The sequence below is a fragment of the Anas platyrhynchos genome, chromosome 4 (assembly GCF_047663525.1).
Source record: "Anas platyrhynchos isolate ZD024472 breed Pekin duck chromosome 4, IASCAAS_PekinDuck_T2T, whole genome shotgun sequence".
Classification (NCBI taxonomy): Eukaryota; Metazoa; Chordata; class Aves; order Anseriformes; family Anatidae; genus Anas; species Anas platyrhynchos.
The window spans coordinates 21422048-21447518 of record NC_092590.1 but is presented as its reverse complement, the minus strand read 5'-3'; the positions used below and the strand labels follow the sequence as shown (position 1 = coordinate 21447518).

The following is a 25471-nucleotide window of genomic DNA, read 5'->3' as shown; positions in this document are numbered from 1 at the left end:
CAGCATCCTGGCTTGCATAAGAAGCAGTGTGGCCAGCAGGGCTAGGGAGGTGATCATCCCCCTGTACTCGGCTCTGGTGAGGCCGCTCCTCGAGTACTGTGTTCAGTTTTGGGCCCCTCGCTACAAGAAGGACATCGAGGTGCTCAAAAGAGTCCAGAGAAGAGCAACAAAGCTGGTGAGGGGCCTGGAGAACAAGTCCTTCGAGGAGCGGCTGAGGGAGCTGGGCTTGTTCAGCCTGGAGAAAAGGAGGCTCAGGGGCAACCTTATTGCTCTCTACAGATACCTTAAAGGAGGCTGTAGTGAGGTGGGGGTTGGTCTGTTCTCCGACGTGCCTGGTGACAGGACGAGGAGGAATGGGCTTAAGTTGCACCAGGGGAGTTTTAGGTTAGATGTTAGGAAGAACTTCTTTACTGAAAGGGTTGTTAGACACTGGAACAGGCTGCCCAGGGAGGTGGTGGAGTCACCATCCCTGGAAGTCTTCAAAAGACGTTTAGATATAGAGCTTAGGGATATGGTTTAGTGGGGACTGTTAGTGTTAGGTGAGAGGTTGGACTCGATGGTCTTGAGGTCTCTTCCAACCTAGAAATTCTGTGAGGAAAAAAATCATGGGCTGGGCAAATTCATATGCAATGCAGTGATTCTTCAATGTGTGTTTCTAGAAAAGCAAATGAAAATTTAGACCTTTCTCTGAGGACTCTTAAATTTTCCATAACCAGCTCTATCCAGTCTGAGTAAAGAGATTTGCCACAGGGCTTTCTCCTTTAAGTCATTGGAATTTATTCAATTTATACCTCCAATTCATGTTATGCCTATTTTTTTTTCTTAAACTCTTGCTGTAAGCAGTGTGTTGGTGTATTTTCCCGCTGGAGGCATTCATGGATTGTTCTTGGTGATGCTGTCTTCTGGCAGAGGTCTCCTGGCAGCAGCGTTAGCAGAAAGCTTCAGCTGAAACACAGAGGAAATAAGTAATTTGTGCAGTCTGTACTTCTAAAGAAAGGAATATATCTACTAAGTAGGTACTGGATAGACGAATAAGAGAATGTAGAAGGGTGGACATGAAGTACTTCTAACGGTGTCGCTAAGTGGTGTCACCAGCTGTCAGGTAGTACAGTTAATGAGTAAATCACGCATCTCAAACTACTTTCTTCTGACTTAAATTGATGAAAACTGATTGAAGAAACCTAGACAACAAAATGGAGGACCTGATGTAGCATGGATCCTGGAGACCAGGTGTTCTGATAGGAACCTGGCAGAATAGCCGTAGTCAGATAAACACAGGCATTCAAGTATGTTAACTGTTCCCTAAACTCTGAACTTCTGCAGTGAAAGAACTAAATCAAAAGTACAAAGAGACTTCAAAAAAGTAAGTCATGCATGTGTAACGTGACCATGACATTTTTTCTTCAGAATTTGTAATTTCCCAAAGTTCTTACTGCTTTTCTGCAGCTAAAAATGTCCAAAAGGTAAGTTTCCTAAAGCATTTAAACTGTGCCCCAGAAAATAAATTTAAGCAAAAGGTGCTGCGTATTTAGAAAATAGCAGGTCTGTTTTAATCTAGTTATTTATCACCATAGACCATAACATATTCATGTACATGCAAGTAAATATAAAATTGTCTTACAGGTATTTGTTTTCAACCAAAAAAAAGTCTGGGGCCTACATATACTGCTTCATTTCCTATTTGTGGAAGACACTGTCACGAAAATCTCAAGTTTCTTACATTACTCTGTAATTTTCCTTCTTTCTTAAATCCCTTGATTGGTTCTATACCTTCTTCCTTGAGCATATAATACTCTTCTGCTTGACACCTAAAGTTTTGTGCAATTCTAAGCTTAAGTTTTGAGCTGATTTCTTCCTACACACTGTTGCACACCCTCCATTTGCCCAAGGCTTTCACGCCTTATAATGCATTTATTTTATCCTTTCCTGTTTCTGCAAGGCCGTGCAACCTTCCAATTAACCATCTGCCAGGGACTTACTTTATTTTTTTTGCCACTCTCTGTTTCATATAAGAATTAATCGCATAGCCAATTAAATCATGATATTAAATAATGTATTGCTTGTTTTCTTTGTGCATAGAAAGTTATAATGTATAGAACCTGATTTGGGCACTAGATAAGGCACGAGATGTAAACTAAAACACAGAGGTCCTAGAGCGTTTTTAATATTTATGCAGGACTTTTTTTTTCCAGTGTCTGTTGCTAACATTTAGATTATACACTCACCTGTTCACAGTAATATAATACTTCTCATAGTAAGCTGTTTGTAGTATGCGTCTTACTCTGATGCTGACTTGTACTTCATATTAGAACAAATATAACATTTATTTATAGTAGCAAATAACTAATAGGCAATGTGTAGAGGGATGGATCTAATACTCTCTGATTCTCATTGTAGTAGAAGTGCTCCCTGCTGCACGTGCATTTTTCCTGCATCCCTAAGCAGGCAAGGCAGAAGAAACTCCTTCCTCCTGCAGAAGGTGGCTGCCTTGCATCTCCCATTACCATAAAAACTGCCTGCTTGAAAATCTCCCAAGCACAGAGAGCAATTAAACATCACAGTCTATACAAAGTGAAAACTGGTGCCACAGGTTTGGTCTTAGCATTGCCTGAGAGACACAACTTTATTTCAGGTTTTCTTGAGCAGAGCTGCTGGAGAAGTTTTCCTCACATTACGTTTTCCCAGCAGCTTCCCTTTGCCACAGCTGCTGGCAGGTCCATGGTGCAGCTGGCCACTTCTGCAGCTGTTGTTTTAGGGTTTTATTTTTTTAACATACCAGTCTTAGAACAAAAATTGGTTAAACACATTACAGGGTTTTTCCACTGTTGGTTTGCAAGATCCTTCCTTGCCTGCTTTTCAGCTAGTGCAGCAAGTGAAGAGTACTCTACGGTACTGGATTTACTGTGTTTCTGAGAAATTTCCAGGTAATAAACTTCTGCCGCTGCTGGAATGCAAACAGGTCAGGGCAGCTAAGGCAAGGGAAGGTGGTAATGCTGTCATTACTTGAAAATGAGAGTGGAGCCTGTCGGGGAAGCACCTCATTTCCCAGGGAAAGCTTTGAAAAGGGAGTGGAGGGGGAATTAACACCAGAAACAGGGTGTGTGGGGTTTGCTTTTTTTTTTTTAAACTCATGACTGAAAGCCAAGCCTTTGCTTTACCAAAACGAAAATAAAAGGGCGGTGGTGGGAAGGAGGGGGGGGGTTCCCAGGGCTCGGCACAGCCGGGGCAGGGGGCCCGGAGCCCACCGCTGAGGCACAGGGGGGGGCTCGGCCCCTCTCTGGGCCCCGCCTGGCGCCGTCCCGGGGCTGCCGCCGCCCCCTCACGGCAGGGCCGGGCGGGGAAGGGCCGGGCGGGGCGGGCGGCTGTCATGTGGGGCGCCGCACATGACCGGCGCTCCCAGCCCAGCCGGGAAGGGAAGCGAAGGGAGGAGGAGGAGGAGGATGGCGGCGGGCTGGGGCCGGGCCCTGCTGCCGCCCGCTGCGCTGCTCGTCCTGGCGCCGCTCGTCCTAGCGCCGGACCCGGTGAGTCCCAGGGCGCGGCCGAGGCCCGGCGGGGCTGCTGAGGGGACAGGGACAGGGACAGGGGAGACGGGGCGGCGGCGCCTTCGTTTTCCTTCGTTGTTACAGGTGTTGGGTGGCTGTGGTGGCAGGCAGCGCTCTGGTGGAGGTGGTCGCTTGCTTTGGTGTTTATCGGGCTTGATTTACGCGCTCCCCACCCGCCTTGTTGTAGCTGCGGCGTATTTCCTGTAAATAAGTCGAACAAACGCTGCGGTGTTACACCCAAATGTCGCTTCTCAAAAGGAAAATGAAGGGCTTGCTACAAGTACACACGCTTTTGAACCTACTTAGTGCGCTTGCTGTCGCTTCATCCCAGAGGAGAAGTTTAGAGCAGGTGGGTTTGGGTTCCCGGTTTTATTACTATTTTTGTCCTAGCCGAAGTATTTCACCTTCAGAGGCAATGTCAGGTTTGTGTGTGGACAGGGCTGGCTTCCCCCTCCTCAGTGCATGAGCAGAGCCCTTCGTGCTTCCTGCTGGTTTTCACTCCCGAAGCACGCCTTCACCTCCTCAGCTCCCAAATCTCCTCCTCTTCCGCGAGGGGAAGGTGGCAGCTACCAGCACATTCCTGTGTCCCATCGCACTCAGCAAATCCTCACGCTTACACAGCAGCCACGGGGTGTCCAGGCTGCAAGTGGTGCTGCTGGGCAGCCAGACCTCAGGCTCGGGTGTTTGGTTTGTGCCACAGCTGCTGGCCTGTCACGGTCACCGAGGGATGAAATGCTCCCTGGTCCTCCATGCAGCTGCTCGGGTTCTTGTCTTTTTGTTAGCAAAGAACACGCCGCCCAAATGCTGTGAATTACGCCATGAAACACATCGCACTTCTGCAGACTTTCACTCCCTTTAGCTTCAGTTAGGTCTCTGCAGCCACACTGGTTGTTTTTTTTCTGTCCAAAACGTGATTTAAATTGGCTTGGATCCCATGTCTTCGGTGCTGCCGGAGGACTTTGAACTTCCATGTGCAGAAAGGTGAACGTCACCTGGAGTGCTGCAGCACGGCAGGATGTCGGCACTGTCCTGCCAGGGGAGAGGAGCAGAGATGAAAATGTTCTAGACTGCAGGGTTCAAGGACCAAAAGATGCTGAACAGAACAGGGTATTTTGTCTGACAGAGCGAATGTCGTGTCCTTTAACTACAGGACAGTATTTCACAGTATGAAGAGTGTTTTATGACTATTTTGAAATAAGAAGATAAGCACTGAATATTAAGGGAGGAGACAAGATGACCGTCTATGTCAAAAACATTTTTGAGGGCAATAAAGAAAGTCTTAGCGAGGGCATTGTTTAAACAGGACAAGCTACATTCAACCTATTTATATTAATGAAGTCAGGCAAGGTTTTAATAACTCAGCGGTTATAAACCATGCATTAATTGTCTTTACTACAGTGAATAATAACTGTTATTAGGTAGTTTTGTTGTTGTTGTTTGTCCAGGCAGTAATTCACTGTGTTAGTTTCTTAGCTGTTTGGTTTCTGCTCCACTCTACTTTGTTCATAGAATAGGCCATAACAAAACTATTTTGTATTATTTCCTTTTTTTTAATTATTATTTCCATCCTTCCCATGCCACATTGTCTTTCTCCCCCACTGCCAGCTTTTTCTTTTAGCATTTTGGTCTTTTGCTGCTAAGCATCCATTTTTGTATCATTATGTGCATACAAATTCTAAAGTCAGCTGTACATCAGATAATGAAAATACACAATCTACTAGTGAAAGGTGACTTTATTAATAATAAAAACAGGGATAGACATCATTTAATCACCTTTCGAGAATAATTGTATTCCTCACAGGAAGGTTCAATGTTTGAAAAGTGATCTCAGAGTGACCTCCTTGTGCTAGGGAGCTTCTGCTGGCTGTTCCTGGGAGACCACCTGCAGCTTGTAAAGCCTGAAACTAAAGGTGATCCCCTCCTTGGTGCTAGGAGGCTGCGTGTGCTTCTCCTGGGCAGTGTTGTTGCTCTTCCAGTGTTAAGCCTCTGCAGAGGGGAGGATCTCGCTGACGCAGCACTAACCTCACAGCTGCTTATTCCATCCTGGTGATAGAAAGTGCCTGGTGGTTTTTCTGGTAAAGAGTCCCTCAAGCAACAAATAGTTGTTAGGTTTTAGCTAGATTAATAGCTAGTTAGTTAGGTTTGTGCTGGAAATTAGAAATCTAGTGCAGCAGCAGGAGTGTTTGATCTTTCTGAAGACCCAGGAAAACTGCACCAGCTCACGAATGGTTGGCTGTGACATCAGCCTCTTGAGGCAGGAAGCTCAGTTACACTGAAGTGTTTTTAAAAAGTTGACTTTCTCTTTTTTTTTTAACCTTGTTAAAGAGAAAAAGAAAACAGTTTTCTGTCCATTGGCAGAAATTTATTGAAATATATATATATTATTTTTTCTGATTTGTTTTGAGATCCTTTTAGATTACTATTTGTCTGCCAGCATATAATAGTTTATGTAAAAAAATTGTTAATAATCTTGGCTTTCATCAGATGTCTTAAGCAACACTTGCAGGTTTGAGAGATGTAGAAGGGGCATTGTTTATTTAGCTTGCTCTATACATAGGCAGGTAAGAAGTCAGAAATTACTGAAATCCAAGGAGGGGATATTTTCTCTGTTCTCTATATCTCTCTTTTAACTCTTTCTTTGTTCCTTTCCTCACCTCTTTTGTGGCTTAGGTTGCAGAGGACTGCAGAGGACAAAAATAGCATCATATACAAGATTAAAATCTCAGGGGAGATAGGAATGAGATAACAATTAGTACCTGGAACAGCACTCTGAAATCAGTTTGCCTGGCCACCACTGTTTGCTCTGTGTTGTCAGCACAGATAGACTGTGCTGACAGATAACTGAGCTTTTATGGTGGAAGGATCCAGCAGTGCTTAGTACAAACTCCTTGACAGAGAAAACTGTCAGTAACCTTTCCAGGAAGCAGGATTTCCAAGCTGAAGTTCATTAAATACGTGACAATCTCAACCTAAATGTGTTCATGTGCAATTCATCACTTACACGAGCGTGTGTTCCTGTTAACCTGGCACCAGTCCTGTTCCCAGGACTTGTAGCGTGTCCTCCCCGTTGAAGAGAGCCTACCTGCTGGGTGTGAAAGGGACCCTTTGGGATTATTTTTGGTAGTAGCCGTCATCTGTCAGGAAGCAGATCTTGACAGCAGATTTCTCCAGAAGGTCCAAATTTGTGCAATCATTGCAGTAGGATGTATATGGGACATAGTTTTTTCTAACTTATTTTAGTACTGACGGATGGAAAATTTCCCAAGACAGTTGCTTTAATACTGTCATATGCTTGGCTTTGCATGAAGCCTCTGACTTTTGTTGCCTAATTAGTCACCTGATATCTTCTCCCACCCTCCTCGTTTTGTAACTTCCTCGTTTTGAAAATTAAATGGGTTCTTGTGGCTGACTTTTGTTCCAGCAATGCCGAGGCTTTAACTGCACTGAGGGCTAGGAAGGGCATAGCTGCTAGCCATATGTGTGGGAAAGCCGGCCTTCACCTTGCACTTTCTCCCAGCCCCTGGAACCCACACAAAAAGAAAATGCTGTGATAATGCATAAAAATCGATGTGACTTTAAAATTCCCATTTCCCATTGTAACAAATTGTGCCAGTGCTTAAACGTGATGGCACTGTGTCAGCTGGTGCGTTTTGTAGATCGTGGCATTGAGAACAGGCCGTGTGATTAGCCCTAACGTGGCCATTAGGGAGCTTATTGAACGTGGATGCACAGCTGCTGGAGATCCTGCCTGTTTTTATTGTGGAGCATGTTACAAGGACTCATCACTAATCTAATTGCCACAGCCACATTAAAATTGGAAATCAGCAAGGAAGTGGGGGAAGGGTGATGTGCTTAAGTAGCTCGGGGGGCAAATGCGTTCTGTGCTCAGCTGGTTTGAAGCCCAAATGCAACTAACAGGCATTTGTTTGTATTGCAGCGGGTAATACATGCCTTAATAATGCTGGTGTGTATATCCATGTAGGTGAAGCTTAATACTGAACATATTTATGAATGGCATTATAAAGTGAAACTAACTCACTACACAGAACAAATTGGCCCATACCAAGACTCAAGATGCCTGAGTTTTTCTGAATAAAATGCTTTTCAAGTGCTCTTATGGTCACGTGGTTGAGTCACATTGCATAAAAATGGGTTTGTACATTCGTTGTAAACTTGGGTTTATCTTGGGCTATGTTGGACTGGTGACCTGAAGCTCAGTCAGGTATCATATGGAAGTTGCAGTTCACCCACTGCCTCTTTTATTCTCCTCTCCTCCTTTTCCAAAGTCCCAAGACTTTCACTTCCTTTATTATTGAGTCATTATAGATCAAATCAGTTGATTCATCTTAAAGGTCCAAATCAAAACTAAGTCTTCTAGAACAATAAAATATTGTAACAAAGAAGCTAAGCAGTAATCTGTTACTGTCTTCACAGTATGGAGAAGACTGCAAGACTAAAACGTACCCTCCGTCAGGACCAACGTAAGTAATCTGTTTGGACCTGTCTAACTAATTGCAGAAAAGTAGCGATTTGCAAGTGTCAGCAATTTGTGTTTTGTTGAGACTTGTTCGCATTACAGATACAGAAAATACCAGTTACAAGTGAAAAGCGCTTGTTTTGTCAGATGTATTTTCAAACTTCCTATAAATCTGCGCTGTCACTTTTCTTTTAGGTTCAAAGGGAATGTACCCACATATATCATAAATCTTGATTTGCCTCCCAGCAAAAGATGGGATGAGTTGATGCGTGACAAAAAGACAGAGGTATGAAAGCAGAGCTTACCGTTCAGCATAGCTTCTGTGACTGGCATGTGTCCTTTTACTATTGAAAAGGTTATAAGAAATACTGTGCTGAAATCTATTATTTTTATTCTAGTTTATATATAGAATAGAATATTTCTATTTTATGTTTAAAATGGTTCTAGAATATGGTAATTGCTTGACTGAACTTTCTTCTGTTCAACACTTGAACAAGGGGCACTAACGGTTGGGGCACAGACAAATGAAAACGGTGCAACATAAAGCAGACTTTAATTTATAAAAGGTCTTTAGTCATGAAGTAATACAGCACGAGACGAGGAGTATATCAAAGCAACAGCCTCGGTAAGCAGAAGTGAAACTGAGACAGCATCCTTTCTCTATCCATCCACACTTCTCTGAAAATGTGGGGTGAGATGATGAAATGGTGGAGGGAAATGAAGAATGTCTCACCCTTTTTAGGGGTGTTAGTTGCAAAGCTAGGGTTTTTACAGGGTAAATAACCTTTAAAATACTTGATGCTTTTTCAGGCTATAGCTGTTCTCCTGAAGATTGCTGAAAATGCAATTCAGTAATACTAAATTTCACTAAAAAGGCTAGGGCTATATTGCTATTGATGGTTTTGCTATGTGTTGTATTGCTGTTGACTTTGACCTTTCAACTCAGAAAGTTAGACAAATTCTACTTACGATTTTTATTTTAAAAGTCTTCAATAAGGTTTTTATTTTCAATTTGTACAAGTGGGTTTTAGAAGCTTAAGGTTGCATCTTAAATGCTGAAAGGTTTTACCGTACATTTTGGGGTTTTACCGTACATTTTTTTTTACCGTACATAGTGTGGTGATCTGTCATTGTGGCCATTCTCATATTGCAAACAAAGCTTTTCTACTGTACTTTCCTAAGGAAGCTATCTAGTCGTTGTCTTTTTTTTTTTTTTTAATTTAAAAATATCAATGCTTAAGCAAAGAGCTCATAATTAATTTTTAAAAGATGGAACAGTGCAGAATATTAAAAAACGATCACATGAGCAGAATACAAGAATGGCCTTTTCCTGTAATTTTTTTTTCTAAACAAAATAGGGATATGTAGATGCTGATCTAGAATGTTATTTGAAGAAAGCTTGGAAATTAACTCTTAAATGGGCAGTGGGGAGTGTTTTTCTCAGCAAAATCATATTTAGCACTTTCTTTAAATATGTGTTTTTTAACAAGATGTTAAAGTATGTGAAAGAGTTCTGTTAGTATTCTAGCAATTGTTATGCTCAAGATCTTCTATTCAATAAAAGCCTTTGTTCTTTTTAGTTGAAGACCGTAGTCCAGAATATAAAAGATATAGCAAATACCTTCTTTCCTAGTGGCAAAATTGTTGACATAGTGGATCACAAAGTAGTAAGTACTTTCAGCCTAATTATTTTATTACTGTGTGCTCTGAGTACCAGAATTAAAATGCTACTAATTTTTGGCAATAAAGACCTTTATATGTAATAATTTTTCCTCTTGGATTATTCAGAACAAAAATGTTATTTTGAAGAGTTAAATTACTCTGAAGCCATCAATCCTAAAATGCTTATCTCCACCTCTTTTAATTTTTCCAAGAGCTTTTCAAGTTTGATTTAGTTATATTGGGCATATACACTATTTTGACATAAAGCTACCGTATATGGGTAGTCATGCCAATGTTAGAGAGTCCCTTAAATACGGACAACCTCAGGCTCAGTTCCAGTCAAACTCTTTTGTTGAGTCCTGTTTAATGCTGCTATTGCTGTCCTGCTAATGCTGTCTATTGCTGCTGACAATAATTAGATATTGTGCTAATCTCCATTGCTCACTTGTCAATATTTTGGTAAATGGTATTTACTTTGCATAAGTATGTACTTTTCTTCCAAGTACTCTGCAAACATCCTCAAGTTCTACAGACTGCAGAAGAATTAAATATTTATTTTTATAGTGCTAAGAATGGGGAGAGGTTTGTTTCAAATAACCAAATAGCCTTTGCTTACACAAACAACATACAAAATTTTTCCTTTCAGTCACACCTAACCGAAACACTTCCGTATCCTTTCAATGAAGAGCTCCAAGGGATTGCAAATTCATCTGGAGTTCCTTTGGGTAATAGTCTTCAATGCTTTGTTAACATAATGGAAAACTAGGAATCTAGACTCATTTAAAACTAGTATATTTAAAAATCTGCTGTATAGTTGTATTCAAGCTGTGACTTTAACAAATAAATTATTAATTAAGTAGAATAAAGCAATAAATTTCATCCCATACTAAGTGAAAACAGTATTTTAGAAAGGAATGGAAATGAATCACATAACCCTTTCATTAGGCTGGGCCTTCTCTGTGTAACTTCTCACCCCTGAGCTTTGGGAACTGGAGGGAGTTCTGCCTTCTGTGCACCTGGAATCTGGGGGATTCTTTGGTTCTCTTTGGTTTCCTGTTCAGCTGCATCTACTGTTGATGTACCAAGGCGAGGCTCGCTTTCATGCTGTGCTTTCTCTCCTTTGAGATCCTTATCACATGTTCCTGCCTGTCTTCTGCACCCCTTGCAGAAGAAATGTAATCCCAGGCAAGAAGCAGACACTGAATTCTTCCAGAATCTAGACAGAGAAGGTTCACAGACCTGCTCCCACTGCTTCTTTGTATATGAGCCAGACGCCCATTTCTTGCAAGGGAGAACTTGTGCATATAGCAGCTTATTTCTTTAAAGAGAATTTTACAGCTTGTTTTGAAGTTTCCAGAGTAGGAAGTAGCAGTGACTGTCAGCTTTCTATATGGGAAGGCAGAAGGCCAAGAGATTTTCATCTTTCTGTTGGCCTGTCAGGAAGCTGAACTGGTCATTTTAAATATCAAATGTGATTAAATAAATTCTTAAGAGAAATAGGATAGAATGCTGAACTTTGCAGTATGCTTTTTTCTATTTTATTTTTTTTTTAGCAAAAGTTTCAAATTATTCTTTTTCTTCTTTTCTAGGGGAAATTGTTATTTTTAACATCTTTTATGAAATTTTTACCGTGTGTACCTCAATAGTGGCAGAAGATAAAACAGGTAATGTATCCCAGAATGGTGCTTTTGGTTTTGTTCTATGGCAGGAAGGAGTGAAAATAAGAGATGGTTTCATTTTCTAAATCAGTTCTGCAGCCCTTGTCTGCATCTGTTCCTATTTAGGAAACTTCTGAAGGATTCTCAGAAGGCTTAACAAAAGTCTCACTTTCAGAGAAAGCTGGAGGTTAATCCAACATTACTGTTGGATTAACAATTTGGAACGTATATAAGGCTGAGATAGTGATTTTAAAAGTTGGTTGATTTCAGTTATTAGGTTATTATTTTAGTTATTAGGTAAAACATTACTCTGGGTAAAACAGGAAAAAACAACCATTGTTCTGTGCTTAAAAAAAGGAAAACTATGCAGTGGTATTTTCCCTGCTGATGTGTGTTTTCTCTTTTTTCTAAACTGATATTTGTCTTCTTCTTTAGGAAAGTTTGTATGTATATATTTACTTATTTTTTCATTTTACTGAAGGGAAGCTTTATCATGCCAGAAACTTGGATTTTGGACTCTTCCTTGGGTAAGTACATAAACTTGTACCTTTTGGGTTTAAAAAAGAAAAAGAGATTAGAAAGTCAGCCAAGTAGATTTCTATATGCCTTCCTTGAGCATAATTGAACGTTGTTAGAAACAGTGACAAGCAAGTCTGCATTACGTATTGTGGAAGAAAGGCTAAAATGAACAAAAGGATTGTTCTGTGATCACATGTCAAGCTGCTTTGCAGTTGTAAGGAATGACTTTGCAAAAACAATTGTTTGTTGTTACTGAGTGCTTTCTCAGCTGCAGTTAAATCCATCTCAAACATCTCTAGCAAAGAACAGTCTGTGTAACCTTATTTTAGAGGCACAGTGTATCTTGTTCATGAAGTGATGGGACAGGAGCATCAATTTTAGGGTGTGCAGTGAAATGGGGGTTGGTCGAGGGTGGGTTTGTTTGTTTGCTGTTTCCAAATTATCCCCACAGTTTCTGTACTGTGCTTCACTGGCATTTTCTATCATCATTTCTGTTCAAAGTCGGTGATTTATATTCCATGGATCTGGCATTATCACTTCTTGACATACAAACTTTGACTGGATTCTCTTTTAGTTCTCATTTCACACTTCATAATTGAGTATTTCATTTTGTTTTCTGAGTATATTCATATTCCCATGTATGCCTTTATTATATTACAGTATATTTTGTAATGTCGCTTACTCAGATGACTGTTAATGTTCAGGTGGAATTTACAAGTTCATTAAACTTCTCAGCTGCCTGTCAAATAGTCAGATATCGTCAACTGTGATTGCACCTATCCCTTAATAGGCTTGTGTGCAACTACTCCCATGTGCCAGAAAGACTGGGAATGTGCTCCCTGAAAATTAAGGCAACTTTGCAAAGCTGTTCCCAGAACTTGGATTATTTCCAGAGAATGTAATTGTCTATTAAGTATTCCTTAGTACCTCGTCACATACAGATTGCTCTGGCTTACCTTACAAGCTGTCACTGGGTCTTCCCATCATGTAGAACAAATCCAATTGCACGCATTTGTTTTCTGCCTTTGAAATGAAAGAGTTTGAGGGAACTGGTTCATTCTGCTGCAGCACAAACAACGTATGCTTTCAGAATAAAACAGGTTCAGTGTCATAATCAGTATTGTAGTGGCTTCCCCCTGGCAGTAGGAATAGAATTAAATTATCATTGAGAAGTTACCATCATCATTACCTTAAAACAAACCAGCTATACTGATGGTGCTGTTTAATACAGAGTAGTATTTGTGCTGTTGGTCTCACTAAAACTTGGTTCTCTTCATTGACTGCCCACGCATTTAGACTTTCTGGTTGTCCCTTGCTCATGCTGCTCAGGTAACCACTGAGCAATACTGTCTATTGGTATGAGTAAGATCAGAGCACAGGCATCACGCACAAGAAACCCATGGTTTGTAATTACAAGCTTTAAAAGCTACTGGGGGAGGGAAAAATTCAAATTTTTGTGCCATCTTCCTCAGGTGGGACGTTAAAAACAATTCCTGGACTCTGACTCGGGAACTGAAGCCTACAGTGGTAAACTTGGACTTCCAGAGAAACAACAAAACAGTATTTAGGTCTACAAATTTTGCAGGCTATATTGGCATGGTGTCCGGAGTCAAACCAGTAAGTATGGTGGGGGAGGCTGTCAGTTTGTTAATAATGCTGCAAGCTTCCCTTTAAGATGTAAATCTCCTACTTTAATCCTGTGTACTGGGATATTTTGATTAGTGAGCTAATTGCTTTAGTACACAGTATAGATATTTGAAGAAAGATGAAAGGAAACAGTGCTGCATTGTTCTGTCTAAAAGAATTTGGGCTAAATGGAACGCATTTGGACAATCGCTAAACATATGTTGAATTCTGAACATACAAATGAGTGACTATAAAGCGCTGAAGCGGTTGTTGTTTCTCACTAGCAAATGGAAGGACAGTGCTGTGATCCCAGAGGTGAAACCACATACTTGTGCTGTTTCAGTTCTCTAATTCTTCTTAGAAAATGCAATGCTGTTTTCTTCTTCTTTTCTTAAATCTGGGTTTTATCTAGACCTTAAAAACCAGCAGCAGAGAACTTGAGCAGAGAACTCTGGCTTACCGCAGCTCTTCCTTTTCTACATCCTCTGCCATTATCCTCTATTACAGTTGGCTCTTTTCGTAGTAGAGCATTGGCATTGCATCAATTTATTCTTGTCTTCTGATCTCAGTAAACTGACAAGATTCTATTCTGAAAATGGTTCAATATGGCTGAATTTGACTTTCCTCTGAAAGAAACACTATTGGGAGAGGCCTGGGATGTGAGTCTGAATTGTGTTGCAAGTAGTGCACGACGAATTATGTGCAGCTGCATGCCCATATGAACAGCAGCAACGTGGCAGGGTTTACTTAGCATAGGCACTTAAAATTCTGCCTTCAAACTAGAACAGTAGTTGGAGCTCTGAGAAGAAAGTACAGCAAGGGGAGGTGGTAATTCAGTCATACAACATGGAAAAAGAGAAAAACGGCCAGAGGCTTGACTTGATTAGCAGTCCAGCAAACTACACGTACATGCTATGCTAGGTCAGGAAATGACGAATGATCATTTCTACTTCTTGAAGCAGATACTAATGAGGTTCTTCTCCACATAGGGTTGGTCTTGCAGCTCTTTACTCAGTGGGGAATAGTCTAACGGACAAGAAGTTCAATTGGCATGTAAATTGCAACACTGCCTTTTGTCTGTTACTGATGGGTTAGTGACAGATGGAGGTTGATTTGTTTAATGCTTTTCAGGATTTGTTCACTCTGACAATGAACGAGCGTTTCAGTCTGGATGGTGGCTATGTTGGTGAGTAACGCTAAGCTGGTGAGTAATTCTTCCATTGTTTCAGTACAAGTCCTCCAGACCTCAGACATTGCAGTTACCTTTAACAGTCACACAAATAGCAATAAGATTCCAGATGGGTAGGATAAACCATGATTCATTTTAAAGGCTAGGGAAGTTAGAATAGCACAAGTGAACCTTTTGAAAAATATATTGTAACCAGTGCTATTTTTCAGGTATCTTTGAGTGGTTTCTTGGGAGAAGAGATGGTATGTGGATGGGCTTTCTTACCAGAGCAGTACTAGAGAATGCTACAAGGTATTGCTTTTTTCCACGTAAACATTTTACTGCTTTACCCTGTTTTGCTTCTGACTGGCATGAATACTGTAAATACCTGCTTAGTATCTAATGATATTGATACCTTCCTAGAAGCCTGCGCATTAAATAATTCTGGTTTTGCTGGTACTCTGGTGGTGGGAAAGACTTATAAAATTGTTTTCTCTGACTTTTTTTTCCCTAATGAAGCTACTGGTGTCTGAATGTGTAACAGCATTTTGCATCAAAATACATCCACCACAAAGCTCACATGTAGTAAATGATCTAGTTAGAAAGTAACACTGCTGTAGCACATCTCCATTTTTAATGTAGAGAACAGACAAAAGACACCTCTCAGCAACTATGAACTCAGTGGAGAGGCTTTACTTAAATGCGTTCTTTCACTGTGATACAATCTCTCATGCAGTACATGAAAGGGGAAGAAAGGTGTACCCAAACTTTTCCTGTCTGTGAACTTTCTTCAGTACTTGAACCATTTATAGCCTTTAATAGTCCAACACCACTTTATTTGCAGCTACCAGGATGCAAAAGACAAACTGGCAAAAACAAGACTGCTGGCTCCCGCTTACTTTATACTGGGTGGAAAAAATTCTGGAGAAGGCTGTGTGATAACTCGTTCCAGGACAGCTGCTCTGGATATTTGGGAGTGAGTATGGTTGACCTAATACCTGACTCCTCGTTCCAGCAGAGGACAGATTCCACCAGTAATTGTCACAGGTTTTTGTCTTGATTTTTGTTGCGTAAGAACTCAGTCCTTTAGCATCACTGAAATATATCTGTAGTGAGCCAAAAAATCTTCCAGTTCTGTATTTTGAATGTATAGTAACAGAAGCAAAACACAAACGTATACTTCTTTTCCAGCCTTGATATAAAGAAGGGCACGTGGTATGTGTTAGAAACAAACTATGATCGCTGGAAGCCTCCGCTGATCTTGGATAATCGTAGAACACCTGCAATGAAGTGCTTGAACCAGACAACACAAGAGGTAAACATCCTCCAAATACCTAACCTTGCTATTGTGAAACTCTTATTATACTGATCTGATATCTAGGGCATTTGGAAGCACAGCTGTAATGACAGTGACTAATGGCTTTGTGACAATTTGTCTACACTTCTGGATAATACGGTACCAGGTGGCTCTTCACATGTTTGGTTTTTAGTTGCAGGCTCTCTCTTACTGTAGGTGGGTTTCCTACAAGCATTTTCTGCTGCTGCATATGCAAAGAGATAATATTTCTCAAAGTATCTCCTGGTTTAAGTGTTTTCTCACTTCACTAGTTTGCTACCTGACAGTGTGCTTTAACTTTCCCACTGCCACTCAATTTTCCCCTGCAGTGTTGAAATCTAGTCCGCACAAGTCTTTGCAGTATTTCTGTATTCTTAAAGGTTTATCTTACTATGTAAGTAGTCACAAATGGTACAGTTCACAGCATTTACACAGTGTTAAGTAACAGGTTAATAGCCATTAACATCAATGTATTCCTTTCTTTCAGAACATCTCCTTGCCAACTATTTATGATGTTCTCTCTACAAAGCCTGTCCTCAATAAGGTAATGCTTCTATTTTCGCAGAAAGGTTAGAGCAGGGGGGTGAAAGGGGCAACAGACCAGGAAGTACTGCATTTCTAAGGAGGAGGTCACAGTGATACATTCAGTTTTTACCACACTGACAGGTTGTGGGAGGGCTAAATTTGTACTGTAAATGAAGTTTAAGGTATTAAAAGTGAAGCTAGAATTTAAATGTTAAAAATAAAACCGGTCTACCTTCTAAAAGCCTTTAATGGCCTCCCACAAGACTTCCACCTGATAATTTCCTTTCAAAATAAGCTTGCTGAAGGTTTGCTTATCCTGAGCCCAACTAAAACTAGATTGTAAGGAGAACAGAGTAGCTCTACTGGAAAGACAGAGCAAAAAGTAAAAGGGAGAAGGGGCATGGAGTTGTACAGGAAGGTTTCCTGCATGTGCGTGATTCAGGTGCATTGTCCTTCACTGCATGGGAAGGGAAGTAGTGTTTTTTTGTTGTTGTTCGTGTGTATTTTTTTTTTTTTTTTTTAAAGACTGAGGTGGTGAGGAGGTGGTGGTTGGGTTTTTTTTGAACAACAAGTTACTATATTCAGCGGAGGCAGCATTCTTGGCTGCGAACAAGCTACTTACATGTTGTTGACTTGGTGAACAGATCTCGAGATTAGACTTACGCAATTAGTTAAATAAGATAAGCGCACATTTTATTTGAACTGTTCAGCTAGTGTCTTTGTTTTTTGTTTTAAGTAATTCCTCTAATGAGGCTTTTTTCCTTCTTCCCACCTGTTTATTAGCTGACAGTGTGCACGACACTGATGGAGGTGTATAATGGTCATACAGAGACTTACCTGCGGGAATGCCCAGATCCCTGCAGTCCTTGGTAGTCATGTACCTGTCCTGTGTTGGAAGCTGCTTGTCTGAAATGGAAGCCCTCCAAGGAAAAAATACTCCTGGAAAAAAAGATTCCTCAGCCTAACCCCTTTCTTCAGCAATCTAATGGCTCTATAGAAACATCAATGAGCTTCTAACAGTGGAAGACCTTATCTTGCATTGGACCTTCTTGCTTTCTGCTCAGCAGTTCTGCTGGCAAGAAACATATGATAATGTATATCTGTTTTGATTTCAGCTGTTTCTGCAAAAGGAGTTCAGCAGTTAGCTCTAGATCTCTTCAGTCTTGACAATAGTCTGGTTGGGGGGTTATTTGGTGGTTTTGTGTTTTTTGTTTTGTTTTAATTGAAGTACTTCTAAAGCACAAATGAGTTAAAATGGCACCTACCAAGCTTGAAAAGAGTTGTGTATTAAAGGGACATCTGTGATGATATCATTATGTTATTCTTTCCTAAGCACTCAAGATGAATAGATACTGTTCTGGTCTAGTATGATGGTATGTCTAAAATGCCCTGTTATGACTTCTTGGCAGGTTATTTTATATCTATTCACAGAAGCAAGCACTTGGAGAAATATCTAAAACTAGATCTGAGCCTAAAACGTCTGTTCACTGATTTGTAGATCTCTAGCTGAAGTTCTTTCTTGGCCTGTTAACAGATATATATTTTTAATACAGATTTCTGTTGTTTAAGAAAAAAATAAATACTAATACAATACATACTCTGAAGAACTTCTGTCTTAGACCACAGTACACATGCATCAATTTCATACCTCACTGGAAGTCATCGGGTATATTACATGTCACAGGTCCTTCAGAAACAGGGAGAAGTGCAGGCACCTTCATATCCTAGGAAGCAGACAGTGTAGAAGGCAATACTTTTATCTATGTCAGTAGATCATTTCTGGGCCTAGTTATAAAACACAATGCCAACTCTTGTTTTATAATACACAAAGAGGAAACACTGGAGAGTAAGCATAGGGGCCTGTACACATATTGGTTCATGGGTAGTACTTTAACCACCCTAGGAAAAAGATGCTATTCATATTCCACTTGATAGTAGAGCCATTAATTTAAAATTGCCACTGGCATAAAGTAAGCGTTTGCTGTGTCTCTTTGGTATCTCCAGACTATCTTGCATAAGTCATTCTGCCTACCTACAGCGTTCAGAAGTTGATGACATACACTTATGACTGGATTCTTGATAACCAAGATATTCAAAGCAGTAAAAGTGTGTATTGCAGAAGCTTGGAACAATGGATAATAGTAGTCTCCTGTTCCGAACAGTGAAGTCAAATTATTAAAGTCTAGTAATTTATATATTACTAAATATATGTATATATTTAGCAACCGACACTAAGGAATCTACAGAAGAAGAAACAAACTGCCCATAAATTTGAGATACTGAGTCACCTCTCATCCAAGTTGGCTGGCTAAGTTATACTTAGTATTGTTTCCTTTTCTGAAGGAAGTATTTAAAGCTAACCTTTTGTCATCCCTTGTTTCAGGAACCAGGTTACCAGCTAACAGCAAAGTCGTCAGTTCTAATAAGCTTTCCTTTCATCAACAACGGAAGAAGTGGAGATGAAAGTAATGCTAATTAGCCAAATATCTTTAGCATCTGCTATGTTAGGAAACATGCCTTCTTGCTGGAAAAAAAAAAAAAAGAACATCCTAGGTCTTAGAAAAAATGGTTGTAGCAGAGCAAGAAGCGAATCAAAGGGATGTAAACCAGTGGCACAGTAACACCATACAGAAATCAGCATCTTACTATTTAAACTGACCTTAAAAACAAAAGGTTGATACTAGTTGTGTATCTATTTTTTTCCCAGCTAACATAAGCAAGCAGAAGCATGTTAGAATGATTGCACTACCAGAGTCTATTTTCAGTCTGACTCTGGAATATTGAACCTATGTAAGGTAAAATCACATTTTAGATTAGGGGAAAAAAAACAGCGTGGTGTAAAATGGAGTTTCTGGGTCAGATGATTCATATAAAACATCAAGTCAAATGGTGCAGTCAGTACCATGAAGTCACGATACTGCTGAGTTCACACCTTAATCTGGCAGGGGGTTGTTCAAATTCATTTGGAATTAGTTGCTTAACAGGCATAATCAAATTACTTTGCCATTTAAAAATAAGCAGTAAGTTTACTTGCTTAATTAGCCCTGTCCCACTTTAGAGTATGTGGAGCAAGGCCATGTAGACTATTCACAGCCATTAACTAATGTGCTTTTGGCATGTCCCTTGTGCAAGAGAATCTACCTTTCCACACTGGAAATTGCTTTACAATTGCAAAATCATAGCCAAATCTTGTGGAGATCTATCCAGAGCCTCAATAAATACAGCTGCTATTGACAAAAACAATCAAAGCTATTAAAAAAAAAAAGTATGTCTTGCTATGTCTGCCTTAATGTATAAAGTGATTAGTGCAATTAACTGCTTATTGGTTTAACCATCACCTGTTGATGCTGAAAGCATCAAGGTTCTGTTTGTTTTTAAGTTTAAATAAGGTTCTGCTTAGCAATCCTTACTTCCATTTGCTCAGTTTCCTGCTTCTCTTTCAGGAGCAGCATGCATTTCATTCAGAGTACAGGAGACTCACACAGCTTTCCTAGGTCTGATGTGAAAAATCACAAGACTTCTTTTGCCAGAGAGCAGGAAGCAGTCCAAGCCACCGGCCCATTATATCAGGATGCTTAGAGAGAGAAAGAAAAAATGATGTAAGCAACAAGACAAACTTATTTTTAACTGCTATTGCATAGTCTAGTTCTATGAGGAGTAGCTTCAGTATTTTAGCTTCCAGCAGATTTTTGTTGTTGCTATAAATACAATAAAGTTAATTCAGTGCTTCATTAAATAAGGCGTTACAGGAAACAAGGCATTTGTTTGGACACTGGCATTTGAATGCAAAAATGTCAGTTTGTCAAGAAAATTTTCACCTCTAAATCTGAGAAAGCCACACAGTGAAGATTGTGCCATCTCAGGGGAAGAAAGAATGACATCTCCCACTCAAAAAAGCAAAACATGGGCAGCAAGTGAGAACAGGAGAATGAAGGAAAGGAATTTTCACCCCAAATCAAGCCAAGGTTTTGGGACACACATGAAACTGAGTTTGCTTTTGAGTCAGTTACAAGTTAAGGCTCTGTTCAGAAGCAGAACTGCAGAAGCAGTGCCCACAGATGTCATGGAAAATAGCTGCAAGGAAAGAGCAAGATCAATAGAAAACAAGTTGGAGCAAGCAGCCGTGATGGGGAGGGCACTGGCAGAGCAGCAGAGACCTCTAAGCAGAGGCGAGAGTCCTAAAATCCCACTCCTTCCCAGCACACCTGTCCCACCTTCTACCCAGACAGCTCCTCAGCCTACAGGTGGAAGGAGAAAAAATAAATGCAAACAAAAGAGCTTGGATTTCACCTTAGTGGTTAACAGCAGGCAAATGACCTGCTAATGCTGAGGCTCATCAGCTGTTCTGGTTTTGGAGGACCAGAAATGGTGGTGAAAGAGGAACGCCCAAGCTCACCAAGCAGCAAAACCTCGCATCCTTTGCGCCAGCAGAACAAGATTAGCCAGAAAGAATAATGCTCCATCAAAGCAGTGGCAGAAACCACAGTTTGCCTTGGGAAGAAATCTCCAGATATTTACGTATTTTATAAAAAGCTCCCTGCGACTGTCAGAACAGTCTGGAAACACAACACGCAAACTGGTCAAATCTGTGACCAAGAAGCAAGCAGACCATGCTTACTTCCCTCTAAGTCTGCCTACCAGTTGTTCAGAGCACTATATCTTGCAGTATCCAAAATTTTCAAGATCCTTTTTAGCTCAGTCTGCTCCCACCCTGTTACTTAAAAGAGATGAAATTAATTATGAAGGAGTTGGCCTGCTTACATACTGAGTACCAGGAGCTCAGGCCATTTTCTGCACTACAGTGAATCAGCTCTGAATTACATTAATCGTATATAGGACAACCTCTCTCACTCTAATTTGTTTTGCAAAGTTTGTTCTCTTAGCTCAAGGGTTATGCGTGAGCGTAAGGAGAATCCTAGTAGTAAGACTGCCTCCGACGGGTGTGCTGTGTTTAAGGTAACTCCAGTCATTAGGTTTGCTCAGGGCTTTCCACTTGCAGGGTTTTGGCTTTCTTCTGATCTTGCTAAGCTTTCTCCATTTCATAGACACCTGATGTAGAAAAAAAAAATAATAATAATAATTCCTAGGCTTTTCCCTCCTAATATTTCAATGAAAGTCATTTTTCTCTTTGAGAAATTTAAATGAAGAAAATAAATTGCCTATAGTAGGACAATAAAGCCATCAGCAGCACCGAGCTGTGACGGTGCTGGAATGCCACCTCGTTTTTACAGCGGACCATCCGGTACCTGGAGGTGCTGAGGTGAGCCACGGCCCTTTCTCAGGCCACACCTACCACCCGAATCACACCAGCAGTTACACAGAACTACTCAAAGGTTTCATTTGCATCAGCTTAGTTCCTGAAATGCTACATCTGCATTCCTGCAAGAGGTGTACAGCCACGGAAGGCTGGAAACTGCTCTCCCAAGAAAGCCACATCCAGCTGCTGCAGCAGGCACACGCCTTCGGTACGAGGCGGGTGGGAGAAAGGAGCTGCCACTGGGATGGAGAGGGGGAGACAGAAAGAGGGAGGAGCAGGAGCCAGATGTCAGGAGATGACAGAGGAAAGAGAAGTAAAACGGAAGACAGGTAAGGGTGGCAGGCTATGAAGATCTAGGACCACAGTATATTTCTTTACTGACCCCACTGCTCCCAAAACTAAGAATGTTTGTGTTGTCATCTGAAACCCCAACCAAAACGCACCTCCCCCCCCCCCCCCACCAGCCTGTGTGCCACCACCACATTTTTTTCATGTATTTACCTGCTGAGAGACAGCAGATCTAAAACTGACCCTCTAAGAAAAAACACGGAAGTTAAAAATGCAAAGTGCCACAAGCAACCATTCCTCAGACTTAAGAGCAGGGTAAGTTACATGAAAAGAACACCAAGGCTGTAAGGAACCTGTCCAGAGGTCAACAAGCGTGGCAGCCACTCACCCCCTTTCCTTTTTGGAAGGGACACCACCTCTTTACTTGAGCCCAAGCTTCCTCTTACAGAAATCCCTTGCTTCATTCACTGCCCGGGACAGGCTGTGATGATCGAGGACAGGAGAAAGGCTTATGCTTTGTTCCGGTTTTCAAGGCGGTAAATAAATAACGCTTTGCAAGAGAAGGGATGGTGTCGCAGACAGACAAATCTAAGCACTTCCTGAGAGAGATGGATTCTCCCTGTGTTTCTGCCCCGTGCTGCAATGGCAACCCAGCAGGTTGGGAGAGCACCCGCTCTGTGGCACCAAGGGCTGTGTTTGGGAAGCACGACAGCCTCTGTCTTTCTGGCTATCAGGAAGGCTGTAACAAACTACTCAGAGGTCTGTAGCCCTCAAAGGTGATTTAGTTTAACACCTGCATCCCTTCAAGGATCAGGAATTAGGTAATGTGGGGAGAGCACCACAGGAAAACAGATGAGAAGATAAATCATCTCAGTGCAGGCTTTGGATGGTTCACAAAATAAACAGGGCTCGGGGCTGCACGCTGTTGAGAAGTAGTGCCTGCTGCAGTGGCACAGGCACAGGCTGCAAAAGGGGCAGCACAGGGGAAGAGAGAGGCGATTGTGCAACCCATAGCCCTGCGTGTACAGGGGAGCAGGTTACATACTTAACCCTGAAGTCTTCACATTTCACAGAGCTCGAATGTATGTAGATGGCGAGCAGTTGTGTTCTGCAAACGGAGGGAGGTTTGGCTATCAGCTGGCACAGAGGAATAGGAGAGAGCAGAACGTAGTTTCCATGTGCCTTGCAGGACAGAGGCAGAGGGGCACGAATTGGACCAAGAGAGGACAAAAAAGCATCCTACAACAGCTCCCACGTGCCCAAGGTGCACATCACAACGTGCCACAAGGCTGCTTGCACCAACCTCTGCTCTGCCAACAGCCAAGTCAAACATCCTGCATGCACTGTGAGGATCTTGAGCGCACTTTTGCTCCACACATTGAATTTTCTCCTTCAGCCTGTGACCAGGCTCCCTATTTATGTCTCCCACCTAGGACTACTCGGCTGACTCCCTGCCTCCTTTCCCTCAAGCAGCCTGCAAGCACAGCACAGTGCCCGTGCCATTCAAGCTCAACCTCAGAGCCAGCCAGATGGGTTTGAAACAAAGCCAGATGACTTTGCCTAGCCCCGTCTCGAGCTCCTACTTTCAATAATGCCTTTATTGCACAACATCACAACAACTTCACAGCATGAATCCTGCTTCCCACGGTCCTCACTGCCAGGGCTACATGCAGGCAGAAACACTTGCTCAAACCACTTTTTTTTTTTAAGTTTTACTTACAGCTTTCACTCTGAGCGTTCATGCCACAGGCAGCAGAGTATGAGCCCACGCAGAATAATCTCCCAACTACCATCCAGGCAGGCACAGGGCTGAGCAATGCCCCTACCACGCAGAGCTTTACCCTTGCCATGAGGAGGCTAACTGTCCTTACCCACCAGCCCTCTCCTTATCAGCCACAGCTTGCTCAGGTGCTTGTGGTTTCCTCTTTCTGAAAGCAGCGCTACCAGCCAGGCCATCACACACCTTAATTTAGGAAGCTGTTTCGTGTTTTCTTGTGATGTTTCCACACCTCCACACGCCGGCCAAGGACTGTCACATGAATAACAGCGCTGAGGTTACATGGCACTTTCCCTGTAAAAAACACTCAGCAAGGAAACCCACAGGCATTATGCACTGTCAACCTTTCCCACAGGCTAAAATCAAGAGGTACCAGCAAGCAGTCATGCAACTTTGCATTTTATAATGTAGCATCATAGCAAAGGAGCATGCTCAGGAACCACTACACAGAATGAGGTACACCCGCTTAACTGTTCCACATGAACATTTTTAATTTGCAGTTGAAAATTTATGCCGATTACACTTGTATCAGCTAGATGGTTTCCCTATTCAATGGAACAAAAAAGAGTAGGAGTAGGATTTTTCGCAGCATAAGGCATGAAACTGACCCCTCTTATACTATTAATTTCAGGCAGGAGCAGGGCTAATCTCAGGGTTTTTTTACAGTCACCTGCTCCCCCAGTTTCTAAATTGCTGTCTCCTACAGGCTCAAACCTTTGAACTATTTTGAAATCTTAATTCTTGCTGCAGCTAATAATTTATGAATTTTCATTTCTGGTACTGAGTATTTCTCAGAGGCACTACCTTCTGCTAGCCACATTGATGGACGCCAGCCAGACAACTTGTCCAATGGAGACAAACTCCTGCACTTCTGGGGCTTTCCATGCACCAGCAAGTTGGAAAATCAGAGCTCCAGCAACAAAGGTACAATACGTGTTATGACACAAACCATGTACCACATAGGACCAACCTCCACTGTGCACATATAAAAAAAAATACATGAAAGACATAGATTTGAGGTCAAATATGATGATTAAAGTTCTAAGAGAATTCACTCTTCAGTCCCGGACTGTCCAGCATCTGTCAGCCTTATTTTAGTGTTGTTTTTAACCACAGTTGTCTCACTCATAGAAGGAAATGAAAGGATCTATAATTTTATCATCTAGAGAAATACAGTGAAAAAATTATTTTTGTTTCTTTTGAAGACATAAACCACCTAAAAAGATGAACATGCAAAAATGTAAAAGCTAGAAAATCTTAGATAAAAATCTGTGGGTTTTTTTTGTTTGTTTGTTTGTTTGTTTTTTCTGAAGATGTTCAATTTGCCAGGTTTGTTTGATTATGAAGCTTCTACACACAGATTATATAAATTACCTATGCTACATTTTTGGTTTGCAACAATAAAAAATAGCTAATTACCATGTTACTTTTAGTCCTCTAAAGTCATGCTAATGAAAACACTAATCAGAGATTGCAGTCACTTAAAATTCCAGCCTTGGTCTGTTGTAGGTGTAAGGTGTATTTCATTGAGCAATAAGATTTGTAACTTTATTATGATGCAAGGCATATGAGGCAGAATTAAATCAGCTCCTAATGAAATGTGATTTGGGGACTCTTGCTCCAGGTGGGTGATAAT

At 41.3% G+C, this 25471-nt stretch overlaps 1 protein-coding gene and 1 long non-coding RNA gene across 3 annotated transcripts; one reads left to right on the top strand and one right to left on the bottom strand.

Moving 5' to 3' along the window:
* Window positions 1–3348: 3348 nt before the first annotated feature.
* ASAH1 (N-acylsphingosine amidohydrolase 1) lies at window positions 3349–18108 on the top strand. The gene is made up of 14 exons (XM_038178632.2): window positions 3349–3521; window positions 7977–8023; window positions 8215–8305; window positions 9600–9686; window positions 10328–10406; window positions 11271–11345; window positions 11821–11866; window positions 13331–13475; window positions 14616–14670; window positions 14883–14964; window positions 15497–15628; window positions 15844–15967; window positions 16476–16532; window positions 17297–18108. The coding sequence occupies exons 1-14, from the start codon at window positions 3384–3386 to the stop codon at window positions 17384–17386; spliced, it is 1248 nt and encodes a 415-aa protein (XP_038034560.1). The 5' UTR covers window positions 3349–3383; the 3' UTR covers window positions 17387–18108.
* LOC106017820 (uncharacterized) lies at window positions 17668–25371 on the bottom strand. Of its 2 annotated transcripts, XR_002403237.4 has the most exons (4): window positions 23779–25371; window positions 19924–20087; window positions 18875–19037; window positions 18134–18237 (listed from the first exon to the last, which is right to left on the bottom strand). It is a non-coding gene; the product is annotated as an uncharacterized lncRNA (long non-coding RNA). The 2 variants fall into 2 exon arrangements; XR_011808963.1 differs by lacking the exon at window positions 18875–19037 and having other exon boundaries at window positions 17668–18237.
* Window positions 25372–25471: the final 100 nt, after the last annotated feature.

Bases quoted from the DNA above. Each gene is read 5' to 3' on its own strand.
- ASAH1 (XM_038178632.2), top strand. From the start codon at position 3,384: ATGACCGGCGCTCCCAGCCCAGCCGGGAAGGGAAGCGAAGGGAGGAGG. The intron at 9,687-10,327 runs GTAAGTACTTTC...TTTTCCTTTCAG, and splicing joins ACATAGTGGATCACAAAGTA to TCACACCTAACCGAAACACT. The intron at 16,533-17,296 runs GTAATGCTTCTA...CCTGTTTATTAG, and splicing joins CAAAGCCTGTCCTCAATAAG to CTGACAGTGTGCACGACACT.